This window comes from Megalops cyprinoides, chromosome 22 (assembly GCF_013368585.1).
Source record: "Megalops cyprinoides isolate fMegCyp1 chromosome 22, fMegCyp1.pri, whole genome shotgun sequence".
Taxonomy (NCBI): Eukaryota; Metazoa; Chordata; class Actinopteri; order Elopiformes; family Megalopidae; genus Megalops; species Megalops cyprinoides.
Window position 1 is genome coordinate 16,996,951 of NC_050604.1, and position 18,442 is coordinate 17,015,392.

The 18,442-nt window shown below is 46.1% G+C and overlaps 1 protein-coding gene across 7 annotated transcripts in view; it reads left to right on the forward strand.

Annotated features, from left to right (window-relative positions):
- The window catches only part of LOC118769425 (rap guanine nucleotide exchange factor 2-like), a 104,715-nt gene that overhangs the window by 36,342 nt on the left and 49,931 nt on the right, over positions 1-18,442 (forward strand). For all 7 annotated transcript variants that reach the window (XM_036516500.1, XM_036516506.1, XM_036516499.1 and 4 more), the window contains exons 2-5: positions 1,205-1,275; positions 1,697-1,753; positions 7,116-7,199; positions 16,944-17,019. In XM_036516500.1, coding sequence (XP_036372393.1) covers positions 1,205-1,275; positions 1,697-1,753; positions 7,116-7,199; positions 16,944-17,019 — 288 coding nt within the window. The remainder of the gene's footprint in view (positions 1-1,204; positions 1,276-1,696; positions 1,754-7,115; positions 7,200-16,943; positions 17,020-18,442) is intronic.

Consider the following 18,442-nt stretch of genomic DNA (forward strand, 5'->3'; position numbering starts at 1 on the left):
CTTCCCCTATCCTGCTGCATCCCTTAGCACCGGCGTGAGAGAGGGCCGCGTCCTGGTGCTTCGGCCCGTCCCAGCAGCCCATTGATCTCGGGGATGCGTGTCTGCCGCTCTGGCTTCAGCGTGACACTGTTTGTCTCTGCGGCTTCCGATACGGCCTGTCCGGGCAGGAAATGCGCAGCAGGCGTTTCTCGGACGTCAGATGTTTGTTGTTCTAAACTCGGAGATAAAGATAGCACATGGGCAGCAGTGTGGTGCATTGGTAAGGAGCGGGGCTCATAACCCGAAAGGTTGTTGGTTCGATTCCCTGCATGAGGCATTGCTGGTGTACTCCTGGGAAAGGTACATTAACCCACAATTCCCTCAGTAAATATCCAGCTGTACAAATGGATAAAAATATAACCTACCGTATGTAAGTCTCTCTGGGTAAGAGTGTCTCCTTCATGACAATAATGTTATGTAACAATGTAGCTCATGCATCTATCTTCAAAAACCAGGGCGGTTCTGGAAATGCTGCGCTGTTTCCGTCTTTCCCAGTGTTTCCTATTGGGCAGCTGCGTCGGCGTTCGCCGCCAGGGCCTCTCTCCCCTCGGAGAATGCGGATATTTAAAGCTTTCAGTGAGAGGCCCTGTGTCTGGGCTGAGCCCGGGCCTGAGCGGCGGTCCCACGGAGCCGTGTCACATGCGGCTGCTCCAGGGGGACCCCATCAATAACGCTCTGTGTTTGAACAGATCCTTCCTTGTCCCGCTGGTAGCCGCCCCCCCACCCCCCTTCAGCAAACGTTTCGGCGTCCTCCACGAGCGACACCCAGTCTCTCTCGCGCCACCCGCAGCGAGACGCTTCAGATAAACGAGCCCTTTTTCCCCCCACTCCCAGCCGGTCGCACTCCAGCGGGAGATCGGGAGTGCTGGCTGAACGCACCCCCTTGTCTGCTGATCCGGGCTCCTCTCATTTCGCATCACAGCATGGACTCCAGTCACCTCATGACCAAGGTCACGCCTCTCAGAACTCCAGTGCCACTGAAACGCGCTGTAGAAATGAAAGCTAACTTGATGTTAAAATGTAGCGGATGTGCTAGTGCAGTGCTTCTTCGCACACAGGCTGTGTGACGGCCAACAGGCGGGGCAGTGAGAGGGTGATAGGCTGCGGGAGAATGTTTTTGTCACCTTGCAGTGGAAGTGACGTTCTCTTTCTTCTCTTTCCACAGGACCTGGAGATAGTTTACTCATACCTCCACGGCATGGAGGCACTCTCCAACCTGAGAGAGCATCAGCTGAGGTAAGCACCTGATCCGGGGTCTGTTACGGTCGTCCATCCAACTGGTTCAGATACTCAGTGGTTAATCAAACAATAAGAACAATACCATGGTTGTATTTACTGAAAAATGAGGAGAGTTGCTTATTATTCATACTTTAGCCAGTCATGTGGTAGCCATCTTCAATATATGGCTCAGTAACTTGCCAGCTAACTTACTGTAAATATAGAACCGTATTTTATCAGTGATGTCATGTTTGATAACTAACTATTTATGCAGAAGCTTTTAGCTGTATTTTGAGTGCTGCTTGTGTTGTAGGAATTCTGACTGTACATACTGTAGTAATGTGGCCCGGCTCAGCTCAGCACTGCACTGCAGGCTCGTCTGCTGCTTACTTTCACAGGAAGCTGTTTTTCACTGCTTCTGCATCTCTTCTCTCTGCAGGTTGATGTGTGAAACGGTGCGATATGAGAGACACGAAGCCAATGAAGTGTTATATTAGTAAGTGTCCCTTTGTCTCAGGCACGCTACATACGCAAACACGCCGACAGAAAGCACACACTGAAATATGCTGTGTGACTCGCTGAACGCCCCGAGGCTGTGCTGCTTTTAGGCTCGAACCTGCGTCAACATGTCACCCCGACCAGTAACACGCTCTCACATGCATATCAGAGCAGCTGGGGAGAGCTGTCAGCAGCATCAGTGTCTGTGCTCAGGGCAGTCTGAGAATCTATTGGTTCAGTATGACAGCTTCTGTGTTAGGTGTTTGTCCAACTCAGTCCTGATTCAATAAACAGCCTACTAATCTAATGTACTTTAATGTACAAAGTCTGATGCAAGGGCTATAGGAAGGCCTGAGAGCCCTGGTGGGGTGTTGTCCTTTGTGGATGTGGCTGTTGGGGGGAGATGCCCTTACTGTGGGCTAATTCATAATGGCACACTTTAATGCTGTAAAATCCAAGCTCTGTGCATTAAGCGCATGGGCCTGTGTGCGGTTAAATCCTCTCAGTCTCTTTGTATTTATCACCATCTCTGTGGATAAGGAGGAGGTGTCTTCCCCACGTTGCATGCTGCCTTTCTCACTTTTGTCAGTTTCTGCAACCTAAATTCGTACTCAGAACTGCTCTTTTTCAGCGCCCTTTATCTTTTGTGAACTGCTGTGATTTCTTGTAAGAATTGCTTTGTCTTTTGTGAAACTCTGATGTTCTTTTGAAAAACCAGTTCTATTGTGAAACACTGCAATTTGCATCTATAGAGAAGGCTCTCTACGCATTCTCAGAAACCTTAAGTACAGAGTATTTCAGAGTAATTCCTAAATCAGTTCGCATTTTCAGGTTTTCCTCAAAGAATGAGTTTTTTGATGGCTGATGGCTGAAAATGCATTCTCTGTTAAACTATTTTACTTATTTTCAATATAATAACAAAACTTTGAGCTTTAAAAAACTGAAAAGTGAAATTTTACAATTAAAAACACATGGAGCACATGTATGAGTAGTATGTCTCCTCAGGGCCCCTCTCTTCTGAGTAAGCAAGGAACAGTCTCTGATGACATGTTAATGTGAAGTGCTAAATTTCAGGATAACCCTGAGTGGGTTATTAGGGCAGAAGCTCTGGTTGCTGGTTGGTTGATGACTGGTCAGTAGTGGAGGGTAGTGCTGTGTCCAGAGAAAGTGGAGGCCTTAGTGGACATTTCAGGGCTGCCAGTCATCTCCGCTCCATGGCCTTTTGATTGGCTGTGAGGAGAACGGAAATGGGGACGAAGTAGATGGACACCACTGGTGTCCTGGAGTGAAATAAATAGCAGTGTAACTCCCCCTCTGCCTCTCTCTGCATGAGATCGCCTGGAGCCAGCCAGGGCCTTACAGAAAATCAGGCCATGGCTATTCTAGAAGGCTGACTCTAAATAAGCACCCGGGGCAGAGGCTGAGGTCCTCCCCTGCAGAGGAGGCTGGCTGTGAGAATGCAGCGTTAGCAGTTAGCTTCCCTGGTGAAACAGTCCTCCCTAGCAGAGGAGACCCCTGGCTGTGGGATGCAGCGTTAGCAGTTAGCTTCCCTGGTGAAACAGTGCTCCCTAGCAGAGGAGACCCCTGGCTGTGGGATGCAGCGTTAGCAGTTAGCTTCCCTGGTGAAACAGTGCTCCCTAGCAGAGGAGACCCCTGGCTGTGGGATGCAGCGTTGCAGTTAGCTTCCCTTGGCGAACCAGGCTGGCTTTGTGTGTGCGAGAACCCGGCTGTCAGTGCGGGCCGCCCGGACAGGAGGTGCCGGGTTTGTCACTCTGAGGTGTCCAGACTGTCGCTCAGTAGGAGGCTTTCGGGGCCGGGCCTGAAGAGCACCAGGGCGTGGTGCAAAGTGCCATCCCAGTTTGTGCACCAGCAACGGCTCCCCTTTAGCCTGCTGTGTCTCATCGCCCACACCGAACTAATGGCTACCTCCGAGTGGAGACATGAGGTCATGACTGGGTACACACGCTCAGGAATAGGTCACCCCTGCAGCCGGCCCCAGGAACACTTGGCTCTTTGTGTGCACCTCCGTCATCTCTTTCTCTCCCTCTTTCTCACTGTGTCGCTCCCTCTCTTTCTCCCTGTCTCTCTGTTCTGTCCCTTTTACTGGTAGGTTACTGTCCAGGCAAACCAAAGTGGTCACAGTGAATATAAAGGGTACCTACAAAGACAACTACAATAGGCAATTGAGCACAATTATATACATGTGGACTTACATATACAGTATATGGAATATGGTATAAGGTAAATGTAGAACTAATGTATAAGAAAACACAGTTGACAATCATTTGAGCAGAAGTTACTGTTAAAAACCTTTTTTTCTTTCCCTTCTACCCTCTCTCCCTCTATTACATTCACTCAGTCTTCCCTCTTTCCCTCTATTACATTTACTCAGTCTGAAAATGTAAATGTAAAGTTCCAGCCAGTGCTAACACTATGTATGTATGTTAGGAGAAGAACCACACACATTCGTTAACACACTTCCTATGCTGTTCTGGGAAAAATGCAAAAACAAAACGTCCGAACAAACAGCATCAAAAAACGACCAACTAGTTCAGTTTGCTCATCTTTACATATGTAGAAAATGGAAAAATTGTGGTTTTTCCCTGTATGTTTTCTCTGTCTGTGCTGAGCTCCTGACAGAGAAAGCATTGAGCCTGCCGGTCACGATGAGCAAAACGGGTCTGTTTTCCTGCTGGGTCCAGAGAAAGCCCTTTCAGTAGAGGCACGCAGGAAGTGAAAACAGGGATTAGGTTCTAAACCCACTTCCTGAATTTAAAGCACAGACATACAGCATCGGGGATTTGCAGTTCAAAGGGCTGGGACGGCTTGTCCTTTTGCCCTCTGGCTCTGTGCCCTGTCACGGCTGCAACCTCTCCAGTCTCCCTCTACTGGCCAAGCTACGGACTGCACCCTGATATATGGGTCTCTGCTGACCGGATGCTAATTAATAGCATCTTGTGTCCTTGACTTTAAATAGTGAAAATTTCTTGCAGACTGATTTTCAGAGTGAGTGGTGTTAAGCAATATTTTAATTAACTGACATTTCCTCATATAGAGCTGTAAAATTCACATATGACATTTATGCATTTGTAGGCTGCGGCTGTTGAAAATAGCAGCGGGATTCCGGCCATTTCGGTAACCCCTGCACTACGTTGCCCGCAGCTGGGTCATGCGCCACTCTCCTGCTTTTAGGAAGGGGTTAAGGGGTTTCACTAGCACAGCTGACAGGCCTGTGGGACGGTCACTGTAAGGTGGAGCAGGCTGCCATCGGACTCCCGGCCAAACAGCGGCTCTGTGAGCGTCCCAGGTGTCCGGAGAGTCCCGCTGTGAGCGCGTGGCCCGTCAGGGCGGCAGGAGGTGCCCGCTGTGTTGGTGCTAGTCCCCGCGCGCTCTCCTGCCAAGCCATGCCGCGCGAGACTGACACTTTTACAGCCATTTCAGTATGTAAGCAAACTCAGTCTTTCCACTGACTGATATCCTTCCAGAATGCATTTAGCGTTGTCAGCCTTTGGCCCTGGTAGACATACACATGCACTAAATACAGTTCCAGTCAAAAGTTCTTTAGTTCTTTATTTTTACTATTTTCCACATTTTAGAGTAATAGTAAAGACATCAAAACGATGAAATAACACAAATGGAATTATGCAGTGAGACCAAAAAAGTGTTAAACAAATAAAAACTGTTTTAAATTCTTCAAAGTAGCCAGTTTTTTTTATGTTAGCACTAAAAGGCTGCTTTGAATGGAGTTGCTGTCTGTAGTTGATTGTAAAGGTGCTTCAGTGTGTAACTGATTATAAGGACCCTGTTGTGAGTAGTTGATTGTCAAGACCCTGTTGAGTGCAGTTGATTGTAAAGACCCTGTAATGTGTAGTTGACTGTAATTGCCCTGTAGTTTGTAGCTGACTGTAAGGACTCTGCCGTGTGTGTAGTTGATACTGTGTGATGTGGGGTGTGTAGTTGACTCTAAAGTCCCTGTATTTCGTGGTTGATCTTACAGGCGCTGCTCTGTGTAGGTATTAAACTGTAAAGGTTGTGGCGAAGAGCGGGTGACCCAGTTCAGTCAGGAGCACGTTTCATCTCGCACGGCAGCCTGTCTCTGCGTCCTCCTCCTCCTCCTTCTCCTGCACCTCTGCACATCGCAGCCCTCCGATTAATATTTCACATGTGGAGAGAGGGAGAGGGGGATCAGAGGAGCTCCGCTGTCACCAGTTTCAGCTCATTAGCATGGGAGCAGAGCGGGAGGAGCCTCCTCCCAGAGCGGGATGGAGGGTGTTTGGGGTGCTGTAGGCTCCCAGGTGCTTTCTGCAGTGAACAGCTGATCCAAGATCAGAGGACCCGCCTCAAATCCAAACCCCGGCCATTTTATGTAAAGGGTGGGTGCAAATCCAGGGTTATTGCCAGGATTTTAACATCCTAAACACCGATGGGAATCATGTTTTAATGCTGCTCCTTGTGCCTTTTTCACAGTTGTTCAACTTATTTAGGCATTCATTGGACCTTCATTTTACACCCATACTCCCCATGTACCCTTCAAGTAAGGTGTAAAGGTGTAAAGTTCTTAAGTTTAAAAAAAAAATCCTTGGTTGTTGGATAAAAAATAACTCTTTCCAATATCCATATCTTAAAGATAAGTGTTTCCACTGGCCATATCTTAAAAACATCTAAAGCATGCATTCACATTGGTGTAAGAAGTGGGATCCGCAGGAGGAAGCCCATGTGTGGCAAGAGGCCAGGAGTCAGCAGTGTGGATTTCACACCAGAGGATCAGCACAGCTCTCCTTTGGAGCCCCTGGGAAAGGTGTTAATCTGGGGTATGGAGCTTCTGTGAGGAGAGGGCAGATAGAGTCACTGTGATTCTGGGTTCTCTGTTTGAGGTGCCGCGGGGCTGGCCCTTGCACAGCACCAGTGTGAGGGCAGAGAATTCGAGCGCATCTGACCAGAGCCCCCACTGAGCTCCCAGTGCTTTCCGGTGACTGCACTTGACACACAGACACTACCGCCTGCACGCTCCCTCTCCAAAGCTTAGACCTGCAAATCGCTACCCCCCCAACCCACCGCACCCACAGCGATAACATGACAAATGGCTCCCGCAAGCTCGCTCAATGACCCAGTCAGTTTGACCATCCCGCTGAACCGTTAAGTGTATTTTCATCGCTTGTGTTTCATCGCTTTTTGCTTGTGTGTTTGCGTGTCTGTGAGGTATGTGCAGGCGTGTGGGTCTGTCTGTGTGTGTGCTCATTTACATGCATGCCTATGTCTATATGTCTGTGCATGCATGCGTTTGTTTGTGGGTGTGTGTGTGTGTGTATTTGCCTTTTAGGGGCTGGGGATTCTCATTGCGTTGTCTACTTCTTTTTCAGCCCTGATGACATCGGCACCTGCTGGTACATCCTCCTGTCTGGATCAGTGTTCATCAAAGAGTCCATGTTCCTGCCAAGAAGCAGGTATGTAACTGAGCAGTACCACATGAGCCACTCAGGCTGTTCATCTATAAGGTGGAGGTGATCTTAGCAAATCCTAAGGGCTCCACGAAATTGGTGCCTGTGAAGGTTCAGACTCAACGTAATGCCCTCTAACTCAAATTAACTGAACTTAATGTTCAATTTCATTTCTTTTATCATGCTTGAAGCGATTATTCAGCTTGACTGAATCTCCTTTCCTCCTTTCTCAGAGGCTAAATTTGGTCCTCCTCAGTGTTATATTTATATTGCCTTTAAAGCAGGCATTGATTTGCATAATTTAAGAGCCAGTGGCACTAATGCAGGTTATTGAACACTAAATCACCTCCCAAATACTGTCCAAGATTGCAGGTAAACGATCTGTGCAGAGAACGGGTACCCACTAAAGCTCTGGCCTGAGGCGTTGTTATTATCCGCCAAGCGGGTGACCTGGTTATTGACGTTGTGTCACATCACGGTTCACTCAAATGGAAGCTCTCTGGGTAACCTCGGTGTTCAATAGTGCAAAAAATGCCATCAGCACACACAATGTTTAATTAATGCGATACCAGATGAGCCTTCGGAGAGTAGTGCTCACATGTTATATACTGTTGTATACATCTAGAATGTACTCTATACTTACAGTTCATTTCTCACAAGCAGTTGTTCAAGAACTGTTTGAGAGACCATGAATTTTTCAAAATGGCCATAATGGATGGTATTGTTCCAGTCATACAGCTGACAATGAGACACTGCATGAATTTATTACTTGATTTACTTATTACTACATTTATTTACTATATTACTATGTTTATTACTGGGTTTGCTTTTTAGTCTGGCAAATGCAATTAATGTCAAGTGCAAGGTACTCTATTAAAATTGTCCACGTGTATGCGAACCTTTGCATACTTTAAACACAAAGGCACCATGAGAGAAATTATCCTTTGCCATATGCAGTTTATTTCTGAGTCAAGCAGTGATGACTGTTTCAATTCTGAGTTTTATCAATCATCTCAGATGCAGCACCGCTTGTCTGGCACTGTAATGTCCGTTGTCAAATTGATTTAGGAAGAGCTTTAAAACATTTTGTTACTTGAGAAGGATAATTTGGGTTTATTGCAGCCTGCAGAGGTCGCAGCGTTGAATCGAATTATCCGTGACCTTACACGTGGTCGCGAGAGCCTTTCAAAAGCTCCTCTGTTCCGCGGACCGACTGAAGCGTGCTCCCACTGAAATTGGTTGTGACGCTGGGAACTTAGAAGACCTCTCCAGGACTAACGGCAGCCAACAAATGCGTATGAATGTGACTTTAAAGCTGCACCAGTGGCACCATGATGCACGTCACCACCGCTGCTGCCTGTGAACACGATACCTGCTTCAGGAATGTAGGAATCAAAAGGGTATGCGGGTACCGTAAAAGACTGCCGTGAAACTCGAACCTCCAAATCACCAGGGCTCTGTGTGACTCATTAGCGTGGCATGTCAAAGCACTATCGGAAGTAGTGTTTCAAGGAGTTGGAGCTTGGAGTCTTCAGATGATTCTTTTAAATGAAGACCCTATCAAGAAAAGGCGTACAGATGGGAAAAAAAATCTCTTGAATCGGATAACTGTAGGGTTATGTTGAGGCATCATATTCCATAAAAGAGCTGAGACCTGCCTATGGACATGCATGCAGTATGTCCTCTTTTTGTACATGTCAGGGTTGCTTATACAGCTGTTTGAATTGCCTTAATAAGCATGATCGTGGCTTTGATGCTTGTAAAGGGAAGGAAAAGTGCTTGTTTGAAATGTGTCATGATTTATTCAGCTGTAATGGGAATAGAGTTGCGTTTTGCTGAGGTAGGTGGGTCTGTCTCTGGTTCCCTCGGCCCCACCCTCAACATCTGAAGGGAAGTTTAAATATATAGCAATATATCACTGTCATCAGGTAATTGCAGCACATGTGTTTCATGTTAGGGTGCTTGTGGAGGTTCTGTGAAAAAGTAAAACTTTTTGGAAATATTTGGAACATGTCAGGCCTTAATGAATTGCGCTTGTTAGGTCAGCTGAGGTGATGGGTGCTTGGTGTGGCCATCTAAACACGTTCCCATTGGTTTGCTTTGAAATACTTAAGATGGAGGCTTCGTGGAGTGGTCTTCTTATGACTGAAACTAACCACACTATCAGGGCTAACTTTGTTTGTCCCTCTGCAGTGTTGAGTATAGACCACCTTCTCCTCCTGTTGTCACAGAAACAAAGACCTATAGGTCTTCATTGAGCTTCTTTCACAGTCTCTCACCATGGGGTCTTATCTGTGCTCTGTCTGTATCAAATCTGTCATCATGCAGGCATTCTGATTAATGGAGCTTCCGAGAACTCACATATTTCCTCAATAATTTCCCCATGCGTAGAAATACCTCTTTTCTTGTAGGAATGATGAAGCAGCAGTTGTCTGTTTTCTTTGCATTTAACTGGTAGTCCTGAGAATGAGGACTTGTGAGAAATATGTGTTAAGCTCTCTATATGTGTTCATATAGATGTTATACAGATGCTTTTGACAGTGTCTGCTCATATCCATGTGCTGCAAAACTGACAGTCGACCAACCATTTGACAGTTCAGTATGATTGGCATCAGGTAATCAATAATTCATGTCAAGGCCATCAAATAAATGTCATAGGGCTGGATTCAGTTCATGTACAGTGACCGGCGTCCTAGTCTTATTCTGTCCCTGTAGTATTTTCTTGGTGCTTTTAACCAGTTTTCACTCCATTTTGGAATCATGAGTTGTGGGCTCGCCTCTCCACAACACTGAGATGAATGCGCTCCTCTGACACCCCTTGCATGCAGCCAATTTCACACTACAAATCCCAGAGTGAATCACAATGGAGACAATGCCAACTGGAGCAAAAGGTGCATGTCCACCAGTCTTCAAGACACTCGTAGGTGCCTTGTGAGCCATCAGCCTTAGCTTAGAGAGTAGGGTACCCTGCTGACAGTTTATCTTGCTGTTGTGGGCTGCCGGTCATTGTCGGTTGACAACACAGCCGGGATTAAACCGGAACAGTAGAACTCAGCCCAGCTATGGAACAAGTGCTTTAGCTGACTGAGCCACTCGGGAGCCTGGATCTCAGCTTTTTTTTTTTTTTTTTTTTGACATTATCTCTCAGTGGTCCCTGTTCGAGTGAGTCATGGGTTTAGATCTTCAAACGCTTCCCTTTTCCAGCATGTAAACCAGTGAGGTTACAGCTGTATTGACTCATATGTCTGGAATGTAAGTGGACCTGATTTATTGCATTTTAGCTTTTTGCTCATAGGGAGGAAAACGCGGAACTACCAGTCTGTCAGCGTCTGCCTGTGTCGCTGATAACTTGGAATGGGAAGTTATGCTCTGTCATTTCCTTCTTGTCATTTCTAGGCCAGACATCATGCAGTTAAGAATGAATACACACAGAGCTGAACATATACAATGCCAATGGTGGAGTGCTGGCAGTGCTTTATCTGATTCCTTTACTTTACAATGTCTCATTTATGTTTCGAAAGCAATCAAAATCAATGTAATTTCGTTAAGCACTTTACTTGTGGCAGGGAATGGGTGACATCGATCTGTCATCATTGTGCCTTGATGTTATTTTAATGTCAGTTAGTGACCTGCCTGAACTGGAGTGGTTAAAATCAGCCAGAGCAGGTCACTGCTCATTCTACTGAAGTTACTCGCAATAGGAAGAACACAAAAGGTCGACCTCTCTCTGTATCAGATATTGCTTCTTCTTATGATAAGGCTAAATGGCAGCATGAGGAAGGGCTATGTCAGAGTTCCTCACTGAAGGGCCAGTGGGTGAGAATCTCCCTCCATACTGTGGGATTATCAGACATGTTGAGTGGGATGGTCCATATGATACCATTGGGATTGGACAGGGAGGAAAGGTTGGCATGAGGTAAGGAAAGTGAGGCATCATGGGAAATGGTGAGGGTTAAGACCGTCAACAGAGGGAAGACTCGTGCCTACTTCCACGGTTCATGTAGAGTGATTCAGAATGAGGTTATATCGAGGAGAGCATGTCTCTTCTCTACTGCAGTCAGTAGGGCATGGCCAAAGCTTATCTGTAACACTTATTTTCTTTTATTAACAGCTTGTAGCCGATATCCAGTAAGCATAGTATGGGATAGAAAGAGTTCTGAATACGTATTGAAAATGTCACCTCCAAAAAAAAAGGAGTTCAGCGGAGCTCCTTCAGTGATGTTGTTTACCCATCAAAACTGACTTCTCTGGTGCAGACAGCTGTTACTGAAAGTGCGGTCACTTGAGGACCTGGTTACTGTAGAATCTCTGGCAATGAGTGGAGGCGTGGCTATCAGGGAATGGGGGCGGGATCTGCTGGGTGGTGGTAGGATCCTAGAGGGACAGTCAGCGCGTCACTCAGGACAGCGGCCAGCTGACTGCTGGGTCGCCCGAGCAGGAAATGGGCTGTCCGCTGGAATGTTGGCCGCACATCAGTGCAGTATGAATACACACACACTCGCACGCGCGCACACACACACTCACATGGCGCTTTGCACGAGGGGCATGCTGGTTGTGACTGTGGTTGTCTGAGGGGGAAACAAGGCAGCTTCATTTCAGTGAAGGGGAAGGTGAGCAGCTCTCTCTCTGTTTCTGTCTATCCTGTGCTATCTCTGTATCTCTCTCTCTCTCGTGAGCTATCTCCAGCTCACTCTCTGTCGCACAGTATCTCCCCTATCTCTCTCTCTATCTGTCACACTCGGTGGCTGTCACTCTCACTATCTCTCGTCCTCCTCCTTGTATGCGGAGGAGTTTTGAGCCGTGGAAAGTAAAGTTTCAGAGATTTCTCAGCTCTCCAACGACGAAAGGAATGCTCTGCAGTCTGGCGCCGGGTAGGAACGCGAGCTTGTGTGGAAAGATGCGGTGTGACGCTGCGCTGCCTTTTGTCAGGGTTTGCCTCATTCTCAGACAGTCATATTTTAGCTCAGTTCGCTCTCCATAAGCAGTGCACGAGGCTGCTTCAGTGAGGCCATAGCAGGATTACAACGTGAGTAACGTGTTTGATGAAGAACAGGGCAAATACAAGAAAATCTCTGCCAGTCATACTTTTTTTATTTTTCTACCTCAGCCAAATGATGAGAAAAACAAACCCAAAATGTTTCTCTGTAATCATGATGCTGGAAGTATTTTTGGCACTGAAGTCATGAGCGAACGGTCAATATTTTGATCTGATTTCAGATGCTAATAAAAGCGCATTTAAAGCAACGCATGGTCCACACTGGACACGGCACTGGTCGACCAGGCTGCAACGGCAAAGCGCTCGTCGTTATCGTAAAGCTGGTTATATTTGTGTAACCCTGGAAGGGCCGCGTGGTTCCCCACGTCCCTCGCTACTTCATGTGAGCTGGCTGTGGTAGCTTTGCTCCAGCTCACGGGCAGAGCTAGCGGTTGGTGTTGAGCAGGTCGAGCGGCTGCTCGGTGATGCGCTGATGAAATGACGCCATTAGCTGCACCGCTGCGGTTTATTTTTAGCAAACTCACTGTGGCGGAGAGAGCGCGTCTGTCTGTCAGGAGAGACGACCATTGAAGAGGAACTCGAAGAGCCAGCGTTTCAGCTGCTGTTGCTGTTCTCTTTCTCCTCTATCTGTGTGTTGGTGTTGTGATGGTTTTGTGCCACTCCTGTTAAGTCGTTTCTCTGGTGTTGAACAGAATTGCTGCTATTGCAGCCAGTGTTATTCAGCATAAGGGGCTGTTGTTTTTGGCTGCCACTGGAGGAAGCAGCGAAACAGTGCTTCTCACCGACTGACTGACTCGCTGAGTGGAGGTCTCTCTCGGTAGTAACAGCAGTGACTCGTTTTACCAAAAGAGGAAGAAAATGCGGACAAAATAGTAGCAGCTCCCTAAAGTGCACCCATGTGTGCCCGTACTCACACATATACAGACACACACACACACACACACACACACACTCTTATGCCTCCATGGACGTAATGCCGGTGACAGTTTACATTCCTCCTCTGTGGAATTCCATTCCAGCGGTGGGACAGAGTGTTGTGTAACAGGCCTGGAGAGGCCCCAGATTAGGTGGTGGGGGGAGGGTGGGGTGGTGTCTCTCTGCTCCCTCCCTCCACGGCCCGGCCCCGAGCCCCCAGCTCTGCGTCTGGACCGAATGGTGAGCTCTGGTGCTGAAAGCAGGTGCTGTGGCGCTCCATGAATAATTTAACCTCCCGCTCCTCTGTTGAGAGATGGTTTACTGTCACTCCGGCGCGCTGGTGACTCGTGATTAGCTGGCGGAGAGCCGTGGCATAGACACTGAGAGACGCTGAAGCACCACAAGTCTCCTTCACAGCGGTCATGGATGAGTACTTGCACCCATACATACAACCACTGAGTACAACTGCTCAGTCTCACGTTTTTCACTTCCCCCTAACAGTCTATCCCTATACATGCAGGGTTTCTTTCATTTCTATAAATATGCACTGTAGGTGGTGCAGCTGTAATGTCACATTTACCAATGCCGTGCAGTGTTGGTCACTTACTTAAATACGCTTTGTACCCGCTGAGTGTTGAGATTGCGTTGCTTTATGACGTCTGCACACCAAGGTCATTTGTGTGGAACTCTGACGTACACAGCGGTGCTGATAAATAACAGGTGGGCCGTCAGCATCCCTTTTGTCAGATAGTCAGAGGTATATAAATAAATAGTTTTTATCTTTGGGTCCTTTAAATTTGTTGTCAAGCACAGAGGACAGACAAAGCTAGTGTAAGCCATTTAATGTAAACATGTAAATTGGTCTGGACAAGCATGTGTGCCAGGCAATTGTAGTAATAATCATCATCGTCATCATCATCCTCATCGTAATAATCATGTTTTTCTTGAAAATTCCTGAGAATATTCTCATCTCGGGAAGTCACAGAAAACTGTAAAAGTTATATTGCCCTTGAAAAATAATTGGGAATTGCTCGAGTCTAAAAAAAAAAAAAAAAAAAAAAGGCTCATTCTTACTTCTGTCTTTTACAGCTAGTAAAATGCATTTCTCTCCTGCGAAGTCACCCGCTTCATGTCATTTACTATTGCATCCAGAAACGCCAGTGTGCTCATATTGTGAACAAATTGCCTTTGTGGCTGGCTTGTGTATTAAGCCCATTTTCAAGTAAGTGGTGAGTGGTGTTTGCTGCCAAGAGGATCTGCAAGTGTGTGTTCAAAATACCACAGACTATATTGGAAAGTAATCTGTCTCAAAACATATTTTCCCTCTCAGCTCCATCTTCAAAGCAGCCTGATCTCACAGGTGTTTTACCACTGCGGCGGTGAAAACAATCCTCGAAAATAGCACTTTCCTTAGCGCATTGAAAACTCATGAAAAATATGAATCTGATTTGTGTATATATTGCTTAACATTAAGGAATATGAGGTATGGGATGCAGAACAATGTAATATGGGGGAACTGGGACTTGCATGTCTACAGCTGCCACTAGGCATTACTGAGCATGCTCAATCTGCACAGTGCTCATTGGCCACAGACAATACCAGTTGGCTGCCATGCTAATCACCAGCACTGCCAGCTTTATTATTGCAGAGCATCACAGACTGCAGGCGTTGAAACATAGCTTTTTTTTTTTCCTCTTTGTTTGGGAACATCTTTGCATCTTGGAAATATTTACGATTATAAATGGAGGATTTTGGCCACTTCTGGCTCTGGTGTGAACAGGTGTTTTCTGGTGATAGAGAGAGTGGCACTCCATCTTCAGGATTTGGCGAGGTGTGTCCCTGTAAATATCCAAAATGGCATCTGTGTCAGTAGAGACGTCATTACATCGCATTGCAGCATAAACATGGCATGCCAAGTTAATCTGTGCTTGTTTTGCTGTAGGAAGCAGGCACTACGTGTTGTGTTAAATAATATTATACATACTATTCATAAACCCTCTAATGGCCTTGATGGTGGCGGCAGCAGCTGTAATGCTTTCTGCTGAAAAGCCAACATAGCGTTGTGACTTAATCCCTGCACTGGCCTTGATGGAGACACTAGCACATTCCATTAAAGAGCCAACATGGCTCCGTCATAGTTATAGCTCTGCGCTGGCCTTGGTGGATGCAGCAGCAGCAGCGGCAGTGCATACAGTTAGAGCCAACATGGCGTTGTGGGTAAATTATGCACTGGCCTTGGTGTAGGCAGCACAGTGTTCTATTAATACGTGTTATTATATTCAGAGTTGATGCATTTTAATTCCGTGTGAGTACTGTTGTTGTATTGTTCAAGTCCTACCAAGGTGTTCAAGGATTAATGTTATATAACCTCTGAGTAAAATTAATATCAAGTTCCTCATTGCAATACTTGATAAATTTGATAAAGCGCAGGCTATTCTATTAACAGATATTACTCACTGTCTTATGTCTAAATGAAAGTCTACATACTGCATAGTGTTACTGTAGATCTGTCTGACTGTACAATTTGGCATTCTCGATCAACTTGTTTTTGAGACTACCATCCAGTTCATTGAATGCAACCACATGTGAATGTGTAACTTATTGAGAATTGTATTAATATTTAATGTTCACATCTACCAGCTGTTTGAAAACATGTTACGAAAGGAGTCCTGATTAAGGAAACATAATATTCTGATTTTCACATGTAAATTATAGGAGTAAATGAGAAATCAACCATAGAAATGCATATCCAACAGAGAAATGTAATTGCTTTAATAGAAATATTAGTGCCTCACCTGAGAACGCATGAAGAACTCCTGCTCTCGTACTCGGTCGGTTCTGTGCACAGCAAGCCCCTTGGGCATATCTTAATGTAGAACTGGAATGAACAAGCTACTAACTGAGCATATTAATTACAGTACGAGAGGACCTTGTATGAATAGTAATTACTCTGATCAAATCTCACTGTCTCGAGAAGGAGTCAGCAGATTCTGCTGTAATATCGTGAAGAGGTTTGCTCCTTCATACTGAATACTGTCGTGGAGCTCAGCCATATGGAAGCTGGCTTAAGGGACCAGTAGCATTGTGTTTATATGTCTGAATGTCTGCTCTGAAACCAGGGCTTCTCATCTCAGGTCCTGGAAGGGCCATAATCCAGCAGGCTTCCCAGCTCTTTTTAACCCACTGTCTCAGAGCTGTGGAGGTAGAGAGAAATAGGTGCATTTGAGACAGTCGTAAGAGAAATAAGGTACCTGACTGGAACAGAAGCCTGTACACCCCACAGCCTGCAGCATTTGGGGGTTAGGGTTCAGTAGCAAGTCCTCAGCAGTACTACCTGTACACGATTCCGGTTTCCATCGTGGGAGTGCTCTCTGTCACTCTACATGGTAAGTCGTCTAGCCGCCCTGCGTAGACGGCGTTGTCATGACAGGCTGTCAGTGGGTGGAAGTTTCCACAGGGCCGTTGTCCTCGGAGCGCTGCTCGGTCCCACAGGAACCACCTGGCAACCACAGAGCCCTTGGAGCGAACAAACAGTACATCTGTGTGGCGTGTTTGTGATGTTCACCTGGCGCCCGCCCCCCCTGTATGCGTTCACCACCGCTCCCTGTCAAAGCCGAACAAGAGACTCGCTAATGTCACACGGTGTGCTTCTAGAAGGATCCAGAGCTGCGGCGCCTGACTGTCAGTCAAGTGCGTTTTCAGGGTGCCAACATCTGCTCTGTGCCTCCACCTGCCTCCACCCACACCCTGCAGGGTGCTCCTCTGAAGTGTTCTGAGGTAAACGAGCAGCGTTTGACTTACCCCCCCCCCTCCCCTCCTTGTGTTTTGTGTCTCCTCAGCTTCGGAAAGCGTTCGGCGGGCAGCCTGAGACGCGGCTGTGAGTGCATCGTGCTGGAGCCCTCAGAGATGATTGTGGTAAGTCTTTGGTGGGGGGGTTGGCTGCTGGGCTTTCTTCTGGCCTGCTGCCCTTGTTGTTTACTCCCTTATCGGCACTCTTCATAGCAGAGAACGTCTGAAGCCTCATTTGGTTGGACGTGTGGAATCTGCGGTCTCTTACTCCAGAGAATGTTGACCGGTTCCTCCTCATTTCCAGTGAAGATGCAGATAAACTAGTCAGAAAACCACTCTGGGCTTTATGTTATACTCACTAATTAAGTCTTGTCCATATCTTACATGTTCAGACATGTCATGTAATTAAAGACATATGCTAGAGAGTCACGTCATTAAGGAAAATATATAGAACAGAGCATGTTGGTAAACAGTTTTTAAACAACGATGACGTGAGACAATGTGATTCTTTGAGTAGTGGCATGGCATGACAGATAAGAAGGCTTCATTTAAAAAAAAAAAAAAATTAGAAATTGCTCCCTGAATGTCATGCTCCTAGCATAACTGATGCTGGTTGCATAGTGAACACTTCCTTGGTACATGAGCTATTGGTACATGACCCATTGTTATCACTGGTATGTTTTTTCCTGAATTAAACTGAGAAGTCTGAAGTAGCATTTGTTACAACTAAATAATAAAAATTTTACTTTACATTTAATGTGTGTTTTAAAAACATAAAATGCATGAAAAATTCCACAGCTGTAACAAGATCTGAGATGTGCAAAGTGACCTCTGCGGCCGGGCAGCACAACAAAGATAAAGTCCGCGCTATGAAAGCATTTATGAGTGAGGATATTTTAAATGTAATTTGCATTTCACACACACAAGGATTCACTTGTCAGTTAAATCATCAGCTCTGTTTTCTTGTCTTCATTTTTGTGTGAAAAAAACTTTGAGACAGTTACGGAGTATCCAGTAATTTTAACTTCAGCTTATTCCAGATGTATCATCTTTGCCAAGCATTGTTAGGTATGTAACTACATTTAAATAAGAACAGGACTTTTAAAAAAATTGAAAAATATTAAAAAGGTAAGGATATTGTTAATGTGGGTAATAGCTGCATATCATGCTGTTTTCGTTTAACCAATATCACCAAGTACTGTTCTAGATGAGTGGTTTTATTATACACCTGTAATTTTGTCTCATTGGCTGTATGTTGACCAGTGACAAGTTCTGTGAAAATTGCAATGACAGCACCAGCAAGCAGCAGGTCCGGAGGTTGAGAGTTGATATTTACCGATGTCACGGGCGGAAATGGCACAGTACCACCAAGCAATGAATGATGGATTACTTTATTAAACAGAGAGGATTATCGCCGTTCGTGAGTGACAGCATTTAGCCCGTTGTAGAGCACCGCCGGCACTGTGCACACACGCTCCCCCTTTTACGCGCTGAGATTCCTGGATAGCCAGCGCGTCTGAGCTATATCTCCTCATAAACGGGAGCCATT